This window comes from Mesoplodon bidens (assembly GCF_964165515.1).
Source record: "Mesoplodon bidens genome assembly, chromosome: 5".
Taxonomy (NCBI): domain Eukaryota; kingdom Metazoa; phylum Chordata; class Mammalia; order Artiodactyla; family Ziphiidae; genus Mesoplodon; species Mesoplodon bidens.
In genome coordinates this window covers 68,366,080-68,390,887 of record NC_138161.1, presented here as the reverse complement: position 1 = coordinate 68,390,887, position 24,808 = coordinate 68,366,080, and the positions used below count along the sequence as shown (strand labels likewise).

At 36.8% G+C, this 24,808-nt stretch overlaps 1 protein-coding gene across 3 annotated transcripts in view; it reads right to left on the bottom strand.

Annotated features, from left to right (window-relative positions):
- Positions 1-1,788: 1,788 nt before the first annotated feature.
- The window catches only part of EAF2 (ELL associated factor 2), a 122,630-nt gene continuing 99,610 nt past the window's right edge, over positions 1,789-24,808 (bottom strand). For all 3 annotated transcript variants that reach the window (XM_081235125.1, XM_081235124.1, XM_081235126.1), the window contains 2 exons: positions 24,205-24,465; positions 1,789-2,358 (listed from right to left, as the gene is read on the bottom strand). In XM_081235125.1, coding sequence (XP_081091251.1) covers positions 2,312-2,358; positions 24,205-24,465 — 308 coding nt within the window. In that variant the 3' untranslated portion in view covers positions 1,789-2,311. The remainder of the gene's footprint in view (positions 2,359-24,204; positions 24,466-24,808) is intronic.

Genomic DNA, 24,808 nt, shown 5'->3' with positions numbered 1-24,808 from the left:
TTTTTGTTCACCAAAAGATACCATTAAGAGTAAAAAGACAACTCACAAAGTGGGAGAAAATACTCATATTACATATATTGTCAAAGGATTTGTGTCCAGACTATATAAATCACTTCAAAAATCAATAAAAAAGGTTCACATTCAGATTTTTTAAGTCTTTTGCAATTATAAATAATACTGTAATAATAACCTTGCAAATAAGTCAAATGTTTCTGTAGAATGAATTTACAGAAGTGAGACTGATGTGACAAAAATGTTTTTACAGTTTTCAGAACTGCAGATTCATTCCCTTTTTTCTATTGAGTTGTTTGTCCCCTTCTTGTAAGTTTGTAAGATCTACCTTTATATCATTTATATTAAAGCTCTGCCACCCTCTATGTTGCAAATATTTTTTCTACTGATTTTTTTTGTGGACTTTTAAAGTTAAACGTAACTTAAAAGGCACAAATCTTAAGTGTAAAACTCCACTGTTTTTTTACATATATGTAACTCACACAACCACCACCCAGGTAAGATTATATATATTTGTAATAAATATTTATTTATAATAAATATTGGGTTGGCCAAAAAGTTCGTTCAGGTTTTTCCATACCATCTTATAGAAAAACCCAAACGAATTTTTTAGCCAACACAATATAATAATATATATTATATATATACTACTCCTACGAATTGAGTCAGTCCATGTGAAGAAGGTTTCAACCTTTTTAGAATATATTTTTATAATATTTTTCCCATTCTTGAGTTGGTAATTTTGATTCATCTCTTAATAAATTGGAAATTACTAAAGTAATTATTATATGAATGATATGTGAATGATATAATTCCTGAATTCTGACATGTCTAAGAATGCCTTCTTGCCAAACTGTAGATGATATCTGATGAATACATAATTTATAGGTCACACTTATACCTTGTGCTGACGCAGCTTTATTAACTTTAGAGTTTTAGTGTAGTGTTATGGAATAGTTCAAAGCCCACTGATTTTTGTTCCTTTGTAGCCAACTTACTTTCAGGCTTATATTATCATCAGTTAGTGCATAAATAAACAATGGTACATCCAAACAATGTAATAATATTATTCAGTGCTAAAAAGAAATGAACTATTAAGGCATACAGAAGACATGGAGGAAACTTAAGTGCATATTACTAGGTGAAAGAAGCCAATCTGAAAAGGATGCATAATGTATGATTTCAATTATAAGATATTCTGGAAAAGGCAAAACTAAGGAGACAGTAAAAAGATCACTGATTACCAGGGGTTGGGGTGTGGAGGAATGGATTGGCAGAGCACAGGATTTTTAAGGCAGTGAAACTATCCTGTATGATACTACAGTGGTGGATAAATGTCATTGTACGTTTGTTAACACCCACAGAACGTACAACACGAAGAGTGAACTCTAATGTAAACTATGGACTTTGGGTGATGGTGTGTGAGTGTAGGTTCATCAATTATACAAAAAAAAAAGGTACCGCTCTGGGGCAGGATGTTCATAGTTGGGGAGGTTGTGCATGTGTGGGAACAGGGAGTATATGAGAATTCTCTGTACTTTCTGCTCAATTTTGCTGTGAAACTAAAACTGTTCTTAAAAATAAAGTTTATTAATTAAAAAAAAGAACTTGCTGCTGGTTAGTGACTCTCAACTATAATATTTATCATTTTCCCCAAATTCAAAGATGTTATAGGTATAAATATTAATTATTTATCTCATTAACATAAATGCTTATTTTTACTCTGAAAAGCAAAATAAGAAAATGATTAAAAAGTATCAGAGATAAGAGAACATGATAAAATGTGTGAGAGATAAGAGAACAATTGTTTCATTAAAACAATTACTTAGCTTCACCTTTACCCTAAATTTTAGCTTAATTTTCAACCAAAATTTAAGGAATATCAGATAGAAAGGCTCAGAGATGTAATTAAAACCAGGACATTTATTATAAATCAACAGTTTTGCCATTCACAATTGAAAACAGCAGTGTGGTGAAACAGAACACTGAACCTGAACTTCAGAACCCCTGATCTGCCACTTGTTAACAATATGTGGGCAAGTAACCTAACCCCTGAAGTTTGTTTTCTCATCTGTAAAACTTCCTAGGAGTTTTGTTAAGATTAAATGAAAACCCATGAAAATGCCGGTACCCATAAAAGGTAAAAAATGTAACATCAACTGAAAATTCTGAATCAGATTAAATTTCTCTTATCATCAAAGTTAAGATACATTTTCCTCAGTCTTAGGAATTTTTATTCCTAATATAAAATAAATTGTCACATGTCTTATAAACTTTATACTTATAGCTGAATATTTCTTCAGTCATCACTGTCACTTCCTGATTCACTCAGCTGCAAATCATTTCCTAAAATAAAAAAAGGAAAACTGTAGTAATTGAATATTTAATATTTTAATATTTAATATTTTTGGATAACATAGATGTTTTACAAAATATAACCCCAAGGTGATCCTGTTTAGCCAACATTATGTCTTTAAATTATAGGATAAGCAATCTGATTATTAGTCACATCAGTAGCAACTCAAAGAATTAATATTACCTGTAAAGAAATAATAAACCACCAATCTTCAGCATAGTTTTAGTACCACTTGGCATCTATTGATATTTTAGTCTTCTTTCACATAACAACATCACCCTTCTTTTATACCACTGATTTAATTACATCAGGAAATGAGGAGAAAATGTGGTTCAGAAGATCAGACTATTTTGAAGAGTGAAAAAACGTATAGTTTTTTACTACAAATTCAGTCAAAGTCATTAAGCAGTATATGTTAAGAGTACCTCATCATTGATTCTTTTGTAATTCATCCATGTTCTTACAGTCACGGAACTTACATTCCAGTGGGGGAGACAGACAATAAACAAATACATAATGTAATATTTATCCTAAGTAGGGATAAATATTACATTATTTAGATGGGTCTGGGGAGAGTGGTGAGAGATGTTATTTTAAATAGGGTAGTTAGGAATGCCTCCTCAAGGTGGGACATTAGAACAGAGATCCAAATGTAGAGAGAGAGTAATGAAAATACAGAGGTGGGGGAAAATGTCCAGGCTCAGGTAAAAGCAAATACAAATGCCCCAAGGCAAAAGCATGCTTCTTGTGTTCTCTGACAGCAAGAACACCCCTGTGGCTGGAGTGAAATGAATGAGGAAGAGGATGTAGGGAAATAGGTCAGAAGGATATCCAGTAGACCATGGTGTGTAGATCATGGAAAAAACTTTAGATTTTGTTTGAAATGTAATGGGAATTCAATTCACTGGAAAATTTTAAACAGGCAACTGACTTGAACACTATTGTATATCAGTGAATAGACTATAATGGTGTGGAGGAAACATGGAATCAGGGAGAACAGTTATGAGTCTATGCAGTTTCTCATGTAAGATATAATATCAGCTTTGAGAAAGACAAATACTGTATGACTTCACTTATATGTGGAATCTAAAAAACAAAACATATAAAAAGGAACAGAGTGACAAATACAGGGAACAAACAGGTGCCAGAGGGGAGGTAGGTAGGGTGAGGAGAGAAACAGGTGAGGTACAAACTTTCAGTTATAAAATAGTGACAAGTATGAAATGTACATTGTGGGGAGTATAGTCAGTAACTATGTAGTATCTTTGTATGGTGACAGATGGCAACTAGACTATGGTAATCGCTTTGAAATGTACAGAAATATCAAATCACTATGCTGTGTACCAAGAACTAACATAGTGTTGTAGGTAAATTATACTTCAAAAACAAACAAACTCAGAGAAAAAGATCAGATCTGTGGCTACCATGAGTGGGGGGTTGGGGGGAGGGGAAATTAGATAAAAGGCAGTCAAAAGGTACAAACTTCCAGCTATAAGATAAATACCAGGGATGTAATGTATAACATGATAAAAATAATTAGCACTGTTGTATGTTATATATGGAAGTTGTTAAGAGAGTACATCCTAAGAGTTCTTGTTGCAAGGAAAAATTTTTTTTCCTATTTCTTTAATGTTTTATGTATATGAGATGATGGATAGTCACTAAACCTATAGTGGTAATCATTTCAAGATGTATGTAGTTAAACAGTTGTACACTTTAAAATTATACAGTGCTGTACGTTAATTATATCGCAATAAAACTGGGGAAAAAAGAAGTAATATTGGCTTAGACTCAGGTGGTTCAGGTGAAGGTGGTGCTAAGTGGTCAGATTTATAATTTGCTTTGAAGATGGAGCTTACAGGACTATCAACAGTACTGGACTTAGTGCATGAGAGAAAGAGAAAAGTGAAGGATGACCCCCAAGATTTCTGGTCTAAACAACTGGATAAATGGTGGTATCATTTACTGAGATGAGAAAAACCAGAGGAACAAGATTGTGTAAAAAAAAAATCATAAGTTCAATTTTTAACAAGGTACATTTGAAATACCTAGTAAATATTCAAGTATATATGGTATAGGCAATTGGATATACAAGTCTGAAGCTCAGGGTAGAGGCTACAGCCGCAAAAGATTTGGGAGTCATTGATTACAGGGGGTTTATTTGAAGCTATAGGATTGGATAAATCTTTTGGGTGGTAAATTACAATCGTTAACAAACTCTTGTATTTTTAAATTACTCCACAATCAACAAAAGCTGGCGTATTTTGAAGTTAATATCCAATTTAAGATGAGTACTTTTTAGGCCATATATAAACTGTTGTAAGATACCTCAGTCCACTGCATGAACTCCAGAACTAATTACATCACTTGATAAAGAAACCCGCTAAAGCTTCATTTGTGCATCTGGTTCACATGACTATTTTCTTATTTTCAAGGCTTAAGTTTCTACTTATTATACAACTATTGTATGGCATAAGAATGTTTATCCTGATGTGATGCCTATAAAATGAGTTTCTCAAGTGACACAAATCCAAATGTCCTGAGTTCCATTTTTCTTAATAGACTTCATACTATGGAGGTTATAAGCACAGCATTACCATGCTGTTGGTTGAAATGTTCAGTTTTGAAGATATGAGATTAGCCTTTGAATATGAGATGCTTAGTAAAGGAAATATGTTTTCAATCAAAATGGTAATTATGACTTGGAAAAAAGAGTATACCCATAGCAAATGTATTCAGATACCTAAACCGATGTTTCTCAATGAGAGCAATACTGCCCCCTAGGAGATGTTACAGAAATGTACGTGAGGGGTCGCTTGTCCCAGTGATTTGCAGATTGCTAGTGGCATTTAGGGAACAGGGAACTTAGGAATCTTAAATGTCTTGTAATGCAAGGACCAGTTGTAAACAATAAAGAACCCTTCTACATTCTGTAAAACTTTTGAAAGTCCAGTGGGATACTCATGTACTTGAGAGATCTGTTTATAATTTTAAGGCCAGAACTAATTGCATTTTTATAAACTAAAAGTATCCTTTTGCACAGACATAAAATTCTCTGAAATTTACAAGGATGCAACTATCATGTAAACTGAAAGAAGACTACTAAAGAAGACTACTTTTTTTTTGAGACCTTTACAAAGATTTTTTTAAATTGTTTCTGAAAACACAGTTGCTCATTGGCTTTGGGTCAGCAATACAGCACCTCAAAACTTATCTGTGTACGCAATTCTATGAATATGTATGTATATACCTTTCCAGTCCTTATTTTAACAAGATAAATAAAAAGAAAAAATATTGACATGAGTTGAATATTGCCTTGCTTCCCTTAATTCCAAATATATTCATTAAAAGTAAGTGCAAACATATGGCACTTTGTTATGTTGTCTCACCAGGCCTGAATATTTACAAAGTAGAATATCTATTACTTTACTATAAACTATTTTTATTTTGTCTTAATATTACATTAATTATTTTCAAAGACGTATGTGCCTAGATGATATTAAGCTATGAAATTCATTTCAGAATAGTAAAGGGGACTTAAATATATGTTATAAAAGAGAGTGTTGAGTCTGCTAAGGTTGAAAATGGGATGACTGCAGTAACAATAAAAAAGGGTTTATTTCCTCTTAAGAAACTTAAAGTTTGGATAAAATATATCAAGCAAAGAAATTCACTATTTTTTTGAAAGAAATTCCAAGTGGTTACTACTTGTATAACAAGATTGCTGCTGATTTTTCCATATCATTTTTGCATCCAAAATATTTCTAACTTCTTTTACTATTTCTAGAGTTTGTGGATTCCTTTGGATTTTCTATGTAGACAATTACATTGTCTACAAATAAGGATCATTTTATTTCCTGTTTCCGATTCTTCTTTTCATTTCTTTTACTTGTTTTACTGCATTTTCTAGAAAATTCAGTAAAATGTTGAATAGAAATCATGATATTAGTCCACCTTGTCTTCTTCCTGACTTTAACGGAAATGCTTCTGGAGTCTCTATTAGTATAATGTTGGCAATAGTTTTGTTCTTTGTGATTAACTTTTATAACGTTAAGGAAATTCCCTTATGTTCAATCTTTAGTAAAAGTTGTAAAATGAATAAATACTGACTGTTGTCAAATTCAAATTTGTTGAAATGATTATATGGCTTTATTCCTATAATCTGTTAATGTGGTAAATTATATTGATATAATTCCAGATATTGAACATTTCCTACATTTCTGTGAAGAGCTTTACTTGGTCATGATTTAGCTTGCTTGTTTTAAGTACAGTGGTTATTCAATTTGTTAATATCTTATTTAGTAATTTTACATCCATGTTCTTAAGTGAAATTGGTCTATAATGCTTTTTGTCTTGTTTCTGTTCCCTTTTTTTTTTTTTTTTTGCGGTATGCGGGCTTCTCACTGTTGTGGCCTCTCCCGTTGTGGAGCACAGGCTCCGGACGCACAGGCTCAGTGGCCATGGCTCACAGGCCCAGCCGCTCCGTGGCATGTGGGATCTTCCCGGACTGGGGCACGAACCCGTGTCCCCTGCATCAGCAGGCGGACTCTCAACCACTGTGCCACCAGGGAAGCCCTCCTGTTCAGATTTGATATTACCCTAGAATTATAAACGAATTGGGTTGCTTCCCCTACTCTTCTATTCTCTGAAACAGTTTGTAGAAGATAAGAATTGTTTGTTCCTTGAAGATCTGCTAAAATTCATCTGTAAAATTACCTTCAATTTTCTAGAATCTAGGGGATATGGAGATAGGAAGAAGGAGGAAGAGATGTTAATTGTTAATGGTTTCTTCAGACTTTCCACTTCTTTTTGAGTCAGATTTGGTAAATTATACTTTTTTCCTAGAAAATCATCCTTTTTTTTTTTATTAGAAGATGTTGGGGGTAGGAGTTAATTAAATATTTTTGCTGTGCTGCGTCTTCGTTTCTGTGCAAGGGCTTTCTCTAGTTGTGGCAAGCGGGGGCCACTCTTCATTGCAGTGCACGGGCCTCTCACTATGGCGGCCTCTCTTGTTGCGGAGCACAGGCTCCAGACACGCAGGCTCAGTAGTTGTGGCTCATGGGCCTAGCTGCTCCATGCCATGTGGGATCCTACCAGACCAGGGCTCGAACCCGTGTCCCCTGTATTAGCAGGCAGATTCTCAACCACTGCGCCACCAGGGAAGCCCCGAAAATCATCCATTTTTATGCCAAATTTACTGGGATAAAATATTTGTAAAGTTTTCATAATGAAAAAAATAAAAACATACTATAATTTTAACCACTTTTTCACTCCTAATACTGTGTTTTACTCTTTTTTTCTTCATCAGCCCTAGTTACAGGTTGGTCTTCTTATAAGTTTTCAAAGAAATAACTTTTAGTCTTGTTGATCCTCTAATGTTTCTTTGCTATCTATTATACTAATTTCAATTCTAATCTATAATACTTTCCTTCCCTGCTTTAAGATCTTATTGTTCTTCTAGTTCCTAAAGGTGAAACTTTCATGCATTTATTTTCAATTTTTTTTTAAAAAAGAACATTTTGAGGCTTCAAATTTCCCTCTACCATTTTGGTTGCACCCCAAAATTGTTGAGATATTTCTGATACTGCTTAATTATAAATATTTTATAATTTCATTGTAATTTCCTTTTAACATGTAAGTCACTAGGTATGTGCTCCAAAGTTTCTAAGCATGTATTTTAAACTATTTTTTATTATTTATTTATATTCTCATTGTTTTATAATCATGTGATATGATCAATAAAATATGAATTCTTTTAAATGTGTTATTTCATTTGTCCTAGTAGAAAGTAATTTCCATAAATGGTTTATATTATTAAAAGAATGCCTGCTTCTCATTCTTAGTTCATAAGATTCTACGTATTTACTGTTAGAATGGGCATGTTCAGCCTCCCAAGGCAATAGAAATAAAAACAAAAACAAATGGGAGCAGGGCTTCCCTGGTGGCGCAGTGGTTGAGAGTCCGCCTGCCGATGCAGGGGACACGGGTTCATGCCCCGGTCCGGGAAGATCCCACATTCTGTGGAGTGGCTGGGCCTGTGAGCCATGGCCACTGAGCCTGCGCGTCCACAGCCTGTGCTCCGCAACAGGAAAGGCCACAACAGTGAGAGGCCCGTGTACCGCAAAAAAAACAAGCAAACAAACAAAAAAACAAAAACAAATGGGAGCTACTCAAATTTACAAGCTTTTGCACAGCAAAAGAAACCATAAACAAAACAAAAAGACAACCTACAGAATGGGAGAAAATATTTGCAAATGATGAGACTGACAAGGGCTTTATTTCCAAAATATACAAACAGCTCATACGACCGGCAAGGGCTTAATCTCCAAAACATACAAACAGCTCATACAACTTGACAACGAAAAAACAAACAACCCAATCGAAAAATTGGCAGAAGACCTAAAGAGACATTTCTCCAAAGAAGAAATACAAATGGCTAATAGGCACATGAAAAGATGCTCAACACCACTAATTATTAGAGAAATGCAAATCAAAACTACAATGAGGTACCACTTCTCACTGGTCAGAATGGCCATCACTAAAAAGTCCACAAATAATAAATGCTCGAGGGGCTTCCCTGGTGGTGCAGTGGTTGAGAGTCCACCTGCTGATGCAGGGGACACAGGTTTGTGCCCCGGTCCGGGAAGATCCCATATGCCACGGAGCGGCTGGGCCCGTGAGCCATGGCCACTGAGCCTGTGCGTCCGGAGCCTGTGCTCGGCAACGGGAGAGGCCACAATGGTGAGAGGCCCGCATACTGCACACACACACACAAAAATGCTGGAGAGAGTGTGGAGAAAAGAGAACCCTTCTACACTGTTGGTGGGAATGTAAGTTGGTATAGCTACTGTGGAAAACAGTATGGAGGTTCCTCAGAAAACTAAAAATATAATTACCATATGATCCAGCAATCCCACTCCTGGGCATATCCCCAGACAAAACTATAATTCAAAAAGATGGCTTCCGGGGAAGATGGCGGAAGAGTAAGACGCGGAGATCACCGTCCTCCCCACAGATACACCAGAAATACAGCTACACGTGGAACAACTCCTACAGAACACCTACTGAACACTGGCAGAAGACCTCAGACCTCCCAAGAGGCAAGAAACTCCCCACGTACCTGGGTAGGGCAAAGCGGAGAGATTCCCGCACAGAGGATCGGTGCCGACCGGCACTCACCAGCCCGAGAGGCTTGTCTGCTCACCACCCGGGGCGGGCGGCGCTGGAAGCTGAGGCTCGGGCTTCGGTCAGAGCGCAGGGAGAGGACTGGGGCTGGCGGCGAGAACTCAGCCTGAAGGGGGCTAATGCGCCACAGCTAGCCGGGAGGGAGTCCGGGAAAACTCTGGAGCTGCTGAAGAGGCAAGAGATTTTTTCTTCCCTCTTGGTTTCCTGGTGCGCGAGGAGAGGGGATTAAGAGGGCTGCTTAAAGAAGCTCCACAGACGGGCGCGAGTCGCGGCTGAAAGCGCGGAGCCCAGAGACGGGCGTGGGATGCTGGGGCTGCAGCTGCCGCCGCCAAGAGGCCTGTGTGCGAGCGCAGGTCACTGTCCACGCCACCCTTCCGGGAGCCTGTGCAGCCCGTCACTGCCGGGGTCCCGGGATCCCAGGACGGCTTCCCTGGGAGAACACACGGCGCGCCTCGGGCTGGTGCAACGTCACGCCGGCCTCTGCCGCTGCAGGCTCGCCCTGCACTCTGTACCCCTCCCTCTCCCCCGGCCTGAGTGAGCCAGAGTCCCCGAAGCGGCTGCTCCTTTAACCCTGTCCTGTCTGAGCGAAGAACAGACGCCCTCCGGCGACCTACACACAGAGGCAGGGCCAAATCCAAAGCTGAGCCCCGGGAGCTGTGAGAACAAAGAAGAGAAAGGGAAATCTCTCCCAGCAGCCTCAGAAGCAGCAGATTATAGCTCCACAATCAACTACATGTACCCTGCATCTGTGGAATACATGAATAGACAACAAATCATCCCAAATTGAGGAGCCAGGAGTCAGTGCTGTACCTCTGAGGTGGGAAAGCCAACTTCAGGACACTGGTCCACAAGAGACCTCCCAGCTCCACATAATATCAAACGGCGAAAATCTTCCAGAGATCTCCATCTCAACACCAGCACCCAGCTTCACTCAACGACCAGCAAGCTACAGTGCTGGACACCCTATGCCAAACAACTAGCAAGACAGGAACACAATGCCACCCATTAGCAGAGAGGCTGCCTAAAATCATAAAAAGTCCGCAGACACCCCAAAACACACCACCAAACGTGGACCTGCCCACCAGAAAGACAAGATCCAGCCTCATCCACCAGAACACAGGCACTAGTCCCCTCCACCAGGAAGCCTACACAACCCACTAAACCAACCTTAGCCACTGGGGACAGACACCAAAAACAACGGGAACTACGAACATGCAGCCTGCAAAAAGGAGACCCCAAACACAGTAACATAAGCAAAATGAGAAGACAGAAAAACACACAGCAGGAGAAGGAGCAAGAAAAAACCCAACAGACCTAACAAATGAAGAGGTAATAGGCAGTCTACCTGAAAAAGAATTCAGAATAATGATAGTAAAGATGATCCAAGATTCTATTTCCAAGATCCAAAATCTTGGAAATAGAATAGACAAAATGCAAGAAACAGTTAACAAGGACCTAGAAGAACTAAAGATGAATCAAGCATCGATTAAAAACACAATAAATGAAATAAAAAATACTCTAGATGGGATCAATAGCAGAATAACTGAGGCAAAAGAACGGATAAGTGAGGTGGAAGATAAAATAGTGGAAATAACTGCTGCAGAGCAAAATAAAGAAAAAAGATTGAAAAGAACAGAGGACAGTCTCATAGACCTCTGGGACAACATTAAACGCACCAACATTCGAATTATAGGGGTTCCAGAAGAAGAAGAGGAGAAAAAGAAAGGGACTGAGAAAATACTTGAAGAGATTATAGTTGAAAACTTCCCTAATATGGGAAAGGAAATAGTTAATCAAGTCCAGGAGGCACAGAGAGTCCCATACAGAATAAATCCAAGGAGAAATACGCCAAGACACATATTAATCAAACTGTCAAAAATTAAACACAAAGAAATCATATTAAAAGCAGCAAGGCAAAAACAACAAATAACACACAAGGGAATCCCCATCAGGATAACAGCTGATCTCTCAGCAGAAACTCTACAAGCCAGAAGGGAGTGGCAGGACATAATTAAAGTGATGAAGGAGAAAAACCTGCAACCAAGATTACTCTACCCAGCAAGGATCTCATTCAGATTTGATGGAGAAATTAAAAGCTTTACAGACAAGCAAAAGCTGAGAGACTTCAGCACCACCAAACCAGCTTTACAACAAATCCTCTAGGCAAGAAACACAACAGAAGGAAAAGACCTACAATAACGAACCCAAAACAATTAAGAAAATGGGAGTAGGAACATACATATCGATAATTACCTTAAATGTAAATGGACTAAATGCTCCCACCAAAAGACACAGATTGGCTGAATGGATACAAAAACAAGACCCATATATATGCTGTCTACAAGAGACCCACTTCAGACCTAGAGACACATACAGACTGAAAGTGAGGGGATGGAAAAAGATATTCCATGCAAATGGAAACCAAAAGAAAGCTGGAGTAGCAATTCGCATATCAGACAAAATAGACTTTAAAATAAAGACTACTAGAAGAGACAAAGAAGGACACTACATAATGATGAAGAGATCGATCCAAGAAGAAGATACAACAATTGTAAATATTTATGCACCCAACATAGGAGCACCTCAATACATAAGGCAAATACTAACAGCCATAAAAGGGGAGATCGACAGTAACACATTCATAGTAGGGGACTTTAACACCCCACTTTCACCAATGGACAGATCATCCAAAATGAAAATCAATAAGGAAACACAAGCTTTAAATGATACATTAAACAAGATGGACTTAATTGATATTTATAGGACATTCCATCCAAAAACAACAGAATACACATTTTTCTCAAGTGCTCATGGAACATTCTCCAGGATAGATCATATCTTGGGTCACAAATCAAGCCTTGGTAAATTTAAGAAAATGGAAATTGTATCAAGTATCTTTTCTGACCACAATGCTATGAGACTAGATATCAATTACAGGAAAAGAGCTGTAGAAAATACAAACACATGGAGGCTAAACAATACACTAATAACGAAGTGATCACTGAAGAAATCAAAAAGGAAATTAAAAAATACCTAGAAACAAATGACAATGGAGACATGATGACCCAAAACCTATGGGATGCAGCAAAAGCAGTTCTAAGAGGGAAGTTTATAGCAATACAATCCTACCTTAAGAAACAGGAAACATCTCGAATAAACAACCTAACCTTGCTCCTAAAGCAATTAGAGAAACAAGAACAAAAACATCTCAAACTTAGCAGAAGGAAAGAAATCATAAAAATCAGATCAGAAATAAATGAAAAAGAAATGAAGGAAACGATAGCAAAGATCAATAAAACTAAAAGCTGGTTCTTTGAGAAGATAAACAAAATTGATAAACCATTAGCCAGACTCATCAAGAAAAAAACGGAGAAGACTCAAATCAATAGAATTAGAAATGAAAAAGGAGAAGTAACAACTGACACTGCAGAAATACAAAAGATCATGAGAGATTACTACAAGCAACTCTATGCCAATAAAATGGACAACCTGAAAGAAACGGACAAATTCTTAGAAATGTACAACCTGCAAAGACTGAATCAGGAAGAAATAGAAAATATGAACAGACCAATCAGAAGCACTGAAGTTGAAACTGTGATAAAAAATCTTCCAACAAACAAAAGCCCAGGACCAGATGGCTTCACAGGCGAATTCTATCAAACATTTAGAGAAGAGCTAACACATATCCTTCTCAAACTCTTCCAAAATACAGCAGAGGGAGGAACACTCCCAAACTCATTCTACGAGGCCACCATCACCTTGATACCAAAACCAGACAAGGATGTCACAAAGAAAGAAAACTACAGGCCAATATCACTGATGAACGTAGATGCAAAAATCCTCAACAAAATACTAGCAAACAGAATCCAACAGCACATTAAAAGGATCATACACCATGATCAAGTGGGGTTTATTCCAGGAATGCAAGGATTCTTCAATATACCCAAATCAATCAACGTGATACACCATATTAACAAATTGAAGGAGAAAAACCATATGATCATCTCAATAGATGCAGAGAAAGCTTTCGACAAAATTCAACATCAATTTATGATAAAAACCCTCCAGAAAGTAGGCATAGAGGGAACTTTCCTCAACATAATAAAGGCCATATATGACAAACCCACAGCCAGCATCGTCCTCAATGGTGAAAAACTGAAACCATTTCCACTAAGATCAGGAACAAGACAAGGTTGCCCACTCTCACCACTCTTATTCAACATAGTTTTGGAAGTTTTAGCCACAACAATCAGAGAAGAAAAGGAAATAAAAGGAATCCAAATCAGAAAAGAAGAAGTAAAGCTGTCACTGTTTGCACATGACATGATACTATACATAGAGAATCCTAAAGATGCTACCAGAAAACTACTAGAGCTAATCAATGAATTTGGTAAAGTAGCAGGATACAAAATTAATGCACAGAAATCTCTGGCATTCCTATATACTAATGATGAAAAATCTGAAAGTGAAATCAAGGAAACACTCCCATTTACCACTGCAACAAAAAGAATAAAATATCTAGGAATAAACCTACCTAAGGAGACAAAAGACCTGTATGCAGAAAATTATAAAACACTGATGAAAGAAATTAAAGATGATACAAATAGATGGAGAGATGTACCATGTTCTTGGATTGGAAGAATCAACATTGTGAAAATGACTCTACTACCAAAAGCAATCTACAGATTTAATGCAATCCCTATCAAACTACCACTGGCATTTTTCACAGAACTAGAACAAAAAATTTCACAATTTGTATGGAAACACAAAAGACCCCGAATAGCCAAAGCAATCTTGAGAACGAAAAATGGAGCCGGAGGAATCAGGCTCCCTGACTTCAGACTATACTACAAAGCTACAGTAATCAAGACAGTATGGTAGTGGCACAAAAACAGAAAGATAGATCAATGGAACAGGATAGAAAGCCCAGAGATAAACCCACGCACATATGGTCACCTTATCTTTGATAAAGGAGGCAGGAATGTACAGTGGAGAAAGGACAGTCTCTTCAATAAGTGGTGCTGGGAAAATGGGACAGGGACATGTAAAAGTATGAGATTAGATCACTCCCTAACACCATACACAAAAATAAACTCAAAATGCATTAAAGACCTCAATGTAAGGCCAGACACTATCAAACTCTTAGAGGAAAACATAGGCAGAACACTCTATGACATAAATCACAGCAAGATCCTTTTGGACCCACCTCCTAGAGAAATGGAAATAAAAACAAAGATAAACAAATGGGACCTAATGAAACTTAAAAGCTTTTGCACAGCAAAGGAAACCATAAACAAGACCAAAAGACAACCCTCAGAATGGGAGAAAATATTTGCAAATGAAGCAACTTCAAAGGATTCATCTCCAAAATTTATAAGCAGCTCATGCAGCTCAATAACAAAAAAACAAACAACCCAATCCAAAAATGGGCAGAAGACCTAAATAGACATTTCTCCACAGAAGATATACAGACTGCCAACAAACACATGAAAGGATGCTCAACATCTTTACTCATTAGAGAAATGCAAATCAAAACTACAATGAGATATCATCTCACACCAGTCAGAATGGCCATCATCAAGAAATCTAGAAACAATAAATGCTGGAGAGGGTGTGGAAAAAAGGGAACACTCTTGTACTGCTGGTGGGAATGTGAATTGGTACAGCCCCTATGGAGAATGGTATGGAGGTTCCTTAAAAAACTACAAATAGAACTACCATATGACCCAGCAATCCCACTACTGGGCATATACCCTGAGAAAACCATAATTCAAAAAGAGTCATGTACTAAAATGTTCATAGCAGCCCTATTTACAATAGCCCAGAGATGGAAACAACCTAAGTGTCCATCATCGGATGAATGGATAAAGAAGATGTGGCACATATATACAATGGAATATTACTCAGCCATAAAAACAAACGAAATTGAGCTATTTGTAATGAGGTGGATGGACCTATAGTCTGTCATACAGAGTGAAGTAAGTCAGAAAGAGAAAGACAAATACTGTATGCTGACACATATATATGGAATTTAAGAAAAAATTGTCATGAAGAACATAGGGGTAAGACAGGAATAAAGACACAGACCTACTAGAGAATGGACTTGAGGATATGGGGAGGGGGAAGGGTAAGCTGTGACAAAGCGAAAGAGCGGCATGGACATATATACACTACCAAACATAAGGTAGATAGATAGTGGGAAGCAGCCGCATAGCACAGGGAGATCAGCTCGGTGCTTTGTGACCGCCTGGAGGGGTGGGATAGGGAGGGTGGGAGGGAGACACAAAAGGGAGGGGATATGGGAACATATGTTTATGTATAACTGATTAAATTTGTTATAAAGCAAAAATAAAATAAAATAAAATAAAATGTTAAAAAAAAAGCCACTCTCCTATATTAAGTACGTAGTTAGCAATTAGCAGAGTTAGGATTTGAGGCCATGTTTCTTTGCTCCAAAGCCCAAGCTCCTTCTAGCATATCACAATGGAAAGAGAACTCTGCATAACTCAATTAATGGAATATAAATGGAAATGAAACTTACATAACTATGACAAACCCCTTTTCTTCAGGGGTTTGTGGGAGCAGGCTGCCATGGTCAGGCCTTCATCTTCCTCCATGTGTGGACATGGTGCTCGTGTGATACAGCCTAGTCTTTGTGGTGAGAGGTGGATTTAAAAAAAAAAAAAGATGCATGCACTCCTATGTTCATAGCAGCACTATTCACAATAGCCAAGACATGGAAACAACCTAAATGCCCATCTACAGATGAATGGATAAAGAAGATGTGGTACATATATACATACATACAATGGAATACTACTCAGCCAGAAAAGAACTAAATAAGGCCATTTGCAGCAACATGGAAGCAGCTAGAGATTATCATACAAAGTGAAGTAAGTCAGAAAGAGAAAGACAAATGCCATATGATATCACTTATATGTGGAATCTAAAAGATGACACAAATGAACCTATCTATGAAACAGAAACAGAATCAGGTACAGAGAACAGACTGCTGGCTGCCAAGGGGGAGGGTGGTTGAAGGTTGGATTGGGAGTTTGGGATTAGCAGGTGGAAACTGGTATATATAGAATGGGTAAACAACAAGGTCCTACTGTATAGCACAGGGAATTATATTCAATATCCTGTGATAATGGAAAATAATATGAAAAAGAATGTATATAAATATGAAAAATATATATATATAACTGAGTCACTTTGCTGTATAGCAGTAATTAACACATTGTAATACAACTATACTGCAATAAAAATAAATTTTAAAAAAGGTATAAAAAAGAAAAAATAAATGTGAACACAGACACACAGAGAAGGAAGACAGAGGCCAAATTTGGAGCACCGTGTCTACAAGCCAAGGAACACCAAGGATTGCCAGCAACCACCAGAAGCTAGGAGAGTCACAAAACAGATTCTTTTTCAGATCCTTCAGAAGAAATCAACCCTGCTGACACTTTCATTTTAACTCCTGGACTCCAGAACTGTGAGAGAATACATTTCTGTTGTTTTAAATCACCTAGCTCATGATACTTCTTAGCATCCCTAGAAAAAGATTACAGTGTAGTTCCTTCCATTTGTTTGCCCTCTTGCAAAAAATAAACTGCTTCCTATGACCAATTTTAATTTACATAAATTATACTGTGCTGTGGACCAAAAAAAAAAAAAGAAAAGATAGATTTTATTATATAAAAAAAGGACATGTTAATTGTGTTGTTCAAAGATTTTATACCCTTACTAAATTCTGTATCCTTGAGTACAGATACATTAAATCTACTATTACAATAGACTTGTCAATTTCCCCTACTTCTGTCAATTTTTGTTTTATATATATAAATACACATATGTAACTACATTTTTTAATATGTAGTTACATACATTGTGAAGGTATATTATTATGGGCATACAAATTCGTTACTGTTTATCCTCCTAGTAGTTGTCATTATTTGGCCATTCAAGAAATCAGATGCTATAATTTCACCTCTCAAGTTATAAATAATAGCACTAAATACATAAATAACTGGAAGTTCAAAAGACCTTTCCTAGTCCCTAATTAACACATAGTTTAACACTACCATAACCATAACTACCGTTTTACTCTACCACCCATGCTTGGCTCCTCCCTTATTTACTTCTGTTTTTAAGTTAGAGCAAGTCGGTCTTTCCTAGATATTTACTTTACCATTAAAATTAACACAGTGAGATTAGTTTTAAATATACAGACAGTCCCATTCTTCCCCAGAGAGTATCAACCTGCATGCCTTTATTAAAAAGAATTTACTGAGCATCTACTATGTATCAGGTACCAAGTCAGGTGCTAGTATTCAGTGATAAGCAAAATAAGCAAGATCACAGCCCTCCTGGAGCTTATACTTTAGAAGAGAACAAGTAAAAGAAATATACATTTATAAATGATAATTGATATAAAGAAGATATTGCTCTGAAGGTCTATAACAAGGGGGATTTGATCTTTTCAGAAAGGTCAAGAAAGGCTTTCTTGATGAAGTATATAAAAAACTACAATCTAAAGGAGAAAAAGTTAACTGCATGAAAAGAAAGAACTATTTCTAGCTGAATGGACAGTATGGGTATAGTCCCTGAGGTAGGCAAAAGTATTTGAGTATGGTGAGAAAAAGAAGGAAAATGTTGCTAGAACAGAAAGGGCAAGACTCTTATGTTAAAATGTTTTGTCTGTTTCCTAAAAGAAATTATAAGCTATTGTAAAGTTTAAAGTAGGAGAGACAAATAATACTTGAATTATGAAAAGATCAATATGGCCGCAATGTACTCAGTGGATCAAAAATGGGTTTGAGTAGATAAGTGGTGAACCAGTTAGGAAGTCATTGCATTGTTAAAGCAAGAAATAATGGTAAGTTTAACTAGAGTGATAGTGGTGGAGATGCAGAAAAGTAGATGACTTTGAGATTAAGGAGGTAACATAAACAGGACTTGGTGAAGGTGAAGGACTGACTATACTGTAAAGAGGGAGAGGAACTCAACCCTAGAATACAGTCACTTCTGGTTTGCATAATTAGATGACTCCTGCCTTTCACTCGGAAGAAACATAGTGAAAGATTATAAATTGGTTTTGGACAAAGCGAATTTGAAATGCCTTTTAATATGAGATGTGTTGGACTTATGTGTCTAGAGCTCACAGGTGTGGGTCAGAGATGCAAATTTACAAGTTATGTATATATAAGTATTGGCTGCAACAGAAATATGGAGATTATGTGTGGAAAGAATATAGAATAAAACAAAAAAAGGACCTAGAAATAAGCCTTGCAGAACCCCAGCTCTAATGACTGAGTGAAAGATTATAAACTAGCAAAGAAGAGACAGAAAAGTATCTACAAAGGTAGGAGAAAAGCCAATAGGACGTTATGTTACAGAGTCAAAAGGAAATGAATAATTCAATAAGAAGGTAATGGTTGAGATGGCAGACAGCAGAAGCAAGAAGAACTGCAATTCTGCAGCCTGTGGAACGAAAACCACATTCACAGAAAGATAGACAAAATGAAAAGGAAGAGGACTATGTACCAGATAAAGGAACAAGATAAAACCCCAGAAAAACAACTAAATGAAGTGGAGATAGGCAACCTTCCAGAAAAAGAATTCAGAATAATGATAGTGAAGATGATCCAGGACCTTGGAAAAAGAATGGAGGCAAAGATCAAGAAGATGCAAGAAATGTTTAACAAAGACCTAGAAGAATTAAAGAACAAGCACCTAGAAAAATTAAAGAACAAATAAACAGAGATGAACAATAATATAACTGAAATGAAAAATCCACTAGGAGGAATCAATAGCAGAATAACTGAGGCAGAAGAACGGATAAGTGACCTGGAAGACAAAATGGTGGAATTCACTGCTGCAGAACAGAATAAAGAAAAAAGAATGAAAAGAAATGAAGACAGCCTAAGGAACTTCTGGGACAACATTAAATGCACCAACATTCACATTATAGGGGTCTCAGAAGGAGAAGAGAGAGTGAAAGTACCTGAGAAAATATTTGAAGAGATTATAGTTGAAAACTTCCCTAACATGGGAAAGGAAACAGCCACCCAAGTCCAGGAAGTGCAGAGAGTCCCAGGCAGGATAAACCCAAGGAGAAACACACCAAGACACAGAGTAACCAAAATGACAAAAATTAAAGACAAAGAAAAATTATTGAAAGCAGCAAGGGAAAAACTACAATAACATACAAGGGAACTCCCATAAGGTTTACAGCTGACTTCTCAGCAGAAACTCTACAAGCCAGAAGGGAGTGGCATGATATATCTAAAGTGATGAAAGGGAAGAACCTACAGCCAACATTACTTTACCGGGCAAGGATCTCATTCAGATTCAACACAGAAATCAAAAGGTTTACAGACAAGCAAACACTAACAGAATTCAGCACCACCAAACCAGCTCTACAACAAATGCTAAAGGAACTTTTCTAAGTGGGAAACACAAGAAAAGGATGTACAAAAACAAACCCATAACCATGAAGAAAATGGTAATAGGAACACACATATCGATAATTACCTTAAATGTGAATGGATTAAATGCTCCAACCAAAAGACACAGGCTCGCTGAATGGATACGAAAACAAGACCTGTATATATGCTGTCTACAAGAGACACACTTCAGACCTAGGGACACATACAGACTGAAAGTGAGAGGATGGAAAAAGATATTCCATGCAAATGGAAAACAAAAGAAGGGTGTAGTAGCAATACTCATATCAGATAAAATAGACTTTAAAATAAGGAATGTTACAAGAGACAAGGAAGGACACTACATTATGATCAAAGGATCAATCCAAGAAGAAGATATAACAATTATAAACATAAATACACCCAACATAGGAGCACCTCAATCCATATGGCAACTGCTAACAGCTATAAAAGAGGAAATCGACAGTAACACAATAATAGTGGGGGACTTTAACACCTCACTTACACCAATGGACAGATCCTCCAGACCTAAAATAAATAAGGAAACACAAGCTTTAAATGACACAATAGACCAGATAGATTTAATTGATATTTATAGGACATTCCATCCAAAAACAGCAGATTACACTTTCTTCTCAAGTGCACATGGAACATTCTCCAGGATAGATCACATCTTGGGTCAAAAGTCAAGCTTCAGTAAATTTAAGAAAATTGTAATCATAACAAAGCATCTTTTCTGACCAAAAAGCTATGAGATTAGAAATCAATCACAGGGAACAAAATGTAAAAAACACAAACTCATGGAGGCTAAACAATACATTACTAAATAACCAAGAGATCACTGAAGAAATCAAAGAGGAAATCAAAAAATACCTAGAGACTAATAACAATGAAAACACGATGATCCAAAACCGATGGGATGCAGCAAAAGCAGTTCTAAGAGGGAAGTTTATAGCAATACAATCCTACCTCAAGAAACAAGAAAAGTCTCAAATAAACAATCTAACCTTACACCTAAAGGAACTAGAGAAAGAAGAACAAATAAAACCCAAAGTTAGTAGAAGGAAAGAAATCATAAAGATCAGAGCAGAAATAAATGAAATAGAAACAAAGAAAACAATAGCAAAGATCAATGAAATTAAAAGCTGGTTCTTTGAAAAGATAAAAACTGATAAACCTTTAGCCAGACTCATCAAGAAAAAGACGGAGAGGACTCAAATCAATATAATTAGAAATGAAATAGGAGAAGTTACAATGGACACTGCAGAAATACAAAGCATCATAAGAGACTACTACAAGCAACTCTATGCCAATAAAATGGACAACCTGGAAGACATGGACAAATTCTTAGAAAGGTATAACCTTCCTAGACTGAACTAGGAAGAAACAGAAACTATGAACAGACCAATCACAAGTAATGAAATTGAAACTGTGATTAAAAATCTTCCAACAAACAAAAGTCCAGGACCAGATGGCTTCACAGGTGAATTCTACCAAACATTTAGAGAAGAGCTAACACCCATCCTTCTCAAACTCTTCCAAAAAAAATTGCAGAGGAAGGAACACTCCCAAATTCATTCTACAAGGCCACCATCACCCTGATACGAAAAACAGGCAAAGATACTACAAAAAAAGAAAATTACAGACCAATATCACTGATGAATATAGATGCAGTAATCCTCAACAAAATACTAGCAAACAGAATCCAACAACACATTAAAAGGATCATACACCATGATCAACTGTGGTTTATCCCAGGGATGCAAGGATTCTTCAATATATGCAAATCAATCAATGTGATACACCATATTAACAAATCGAAGAATAAAAACCATATGATCATCTCAATAGATGCAGAAAAAGCTTTTGACAAAATTCAACTCCCATTTAATAAAAACTCTCCAGAAAGTGGGCATAGAGGGAACCTACCTGAACATAATAAAGGCCACAGACAACAAACCCACAGCAAACATCATTCTCAATGGTGAAAAAACTGAAAGCATTTCCTCTTAGATCAGGAATAAGACAAGGATGCTCAGTCTCACCACTATTACTCAACATAGTTTTGCAAGTCCTAGCCACAGCAATCAGAGAAGAAAAAGAAATAAAAGGAACACAAATTGGAAAAGAAGAAGTCAAACTGTCACGGTTTGCAGATGACATGATACTATACATAGAGAATCTTAAAGATGCCACCAGAAAACTACTAGAACTAATCAATGAATTTGGTAAAGTTGCAGGATACAAAATTAATGCACAGAAATCTCTTGCATTCCTATACACTAATGATGAAAAATCTGAAAGAGAAATTAAGGAAACACTCCCATTTACCATTGCAACAAAAAGAATAAAATACCTAGGAATAAACCTACGTAAGGAGGTAAAAGACCTGTACGCAGAAAACTATAAGACACTGATGAAAGCAATCAAAGATGACACAAACAGATGGAGAGATATACCATGTTCTTGGATTAGAAGAATCAATATTATGAAAATAAGTATACTATCCAAAGCAATCTACAGATTCAGTGCAATCCCTATCAAATTACCAGTGGCATTCTTTACAGAACTAGAACAAAAAATCTTAAAATTTGTATTGAGACACAAAAGACCCCGAATAGCCAAAGCAGTCTTCAGGGAAAAGAATGGAGCTGGAGGAATCAGACTCCCTGACTTCAGACTATACTACAAAGCTACAGTAATCAAGACAATATGGTACTGGCACAAAAACAGGAATATAGATCAATGGAACAGGATAGAAAGCCCAGAGATAAACCCATGCACCTATGTTCAACTAATCTATGACAAAGGAGGCAAGGATATACAATAGAGAAAAGACAGTCTCTTCAATAAGTGGTGCTGGGAAAACTGGGCAGCTGCATGTAAAAGAATGAAATTAGAACACTCCCTAACACCATATACAAAAATAAACTCCAAATGGATTAAAGACCTAAATGTAAGACCGGACACCATAAAAATCTTAGAGGAAAACATAGGCAGAACACTCTTTGATATAAATCACAGCAATACCTTTTTTGACCCACCTCCTGGAGTAATGGAAATAAAAACAAAAATAAACACATGGGACCTAATGAAACTTAAAAGCTTTTACACAGCAAGGAAACTATAAACAAAACGAAAAGACAACCCTCACAATGGGAGAAAATATTTGCAAACGAATCAACGGACAAAAGATTAATCTCCAAAATACATAAACAGCTCACGCAGCTCAATATTAGAAAAACAAACAACCCAATAAAAAAAATGGGCAGAAGACCTAAACAGACATTTCTTCTAAGAAGACATACAGATGGCCAAGAGGCACATGAAAAGCTGCTCAACATCACTAACTATCAGAGAAATGCAAATCAAAACTACAATGAGACATCACCACACACTGGTTAGAATGGGCATCATCAGAAAATCTACAACAGCAAATGCTGGAGAGGGTGTGGGGAAAAGGGAACCCTCTTGCACTGTTGGTGGGAATGTAAATTGATACAGCCACTATGGAGAACAGTATGGAGGTTCCTTAAAAAACTAAAAATAGAATTACCATATGACCCAGCAAACCCACTACTGGGCATATACCCAGAGAAAACCATAATTCAAAAAGACATATGTACCCCAATGTTCATTGCAGCACTATTTACAATAGCCAGGTCATGGAAGCAACCTAAATGCCCACTGACAGATGAATGGATAAAGAAGATGTGGTACATATATACAATAGAATATTACTCAGCCATAAAAAGGAAAGAAATTGGGTCATTTGTAGAGACGTGGATGGAACTAGAGATTCATACAGAGTGTAGTAAGTCAGAAAGAGAAAAACAAATATCGTATATTAACACATATATGTAGAATCTAGAAAACTGGTACAGATGAACCAGTTTGCAAGGCAGAAATAGACACAGATTTAGAGAACAAACATATGGACACCAAGGGGAGGAAGTGGGGGGGGGCGGTGCTTGTGGGATGACTTGGGAGATTGGGGTTGACATATATACACTGATATGTAAAAAATAGATAACTAATAAGAACCTACTGTATAAAAAATAAATTAAAAAAAGAAGGTAATGGGTAATACTGTCAAATGAATAAAAAAGAAGTCTTTCTCTGTATGCAAATTTTAGACCATAATCAGAATGGCTCCACTGTGAATTCTTACTTTTCCAATTACTCATGCTTATGTATACTTACTTAAAGTATTCATCAGAAGGCCATTGCTGTCATGATGTTTATTATGACCGGCCACTATCTCAGGAATCCTGCACTGTGGCATGGTAGACATGGTAGGATGTTCTGAGACATAATTCCCTGGATCAGAAGGGGAGGATCTGCACTCTTCATCTTCTGAATCACTAGAACTATCCTCACTGCTTGAAGATGATGAACTTTTGGAATTTGATGAACTATCACAACTACTCATCTGGTCCATGAGACTAGCTTCTGCCTTCAGTTCTGAAAATAAAACAGAAGTTAATAGTTAGCTTAAATAAATATTAACTATAAATATTAAATAAATATAATGAAATTTGAATGTATCAGTTTCTAACAAACTTGATGGAGAATAAATAAGACTAAACATACATTTACAGATTTAAAGCATTTTATTTAAAAAGCTCCTCTACTAGTACAAAATGAAAAGTAAAATCCCTCTTCTTACCCCCTCCTCAAGTTCCTTTAATCCTACTCTCCAGGAATAATCACTCCTAACACTTTTTTGTGACCATATATGTTTTAAAATTCTGCTTGGAAACTGGCATTTTAGATTTTGACACCAACTCACCTACTGTTAGAGCTT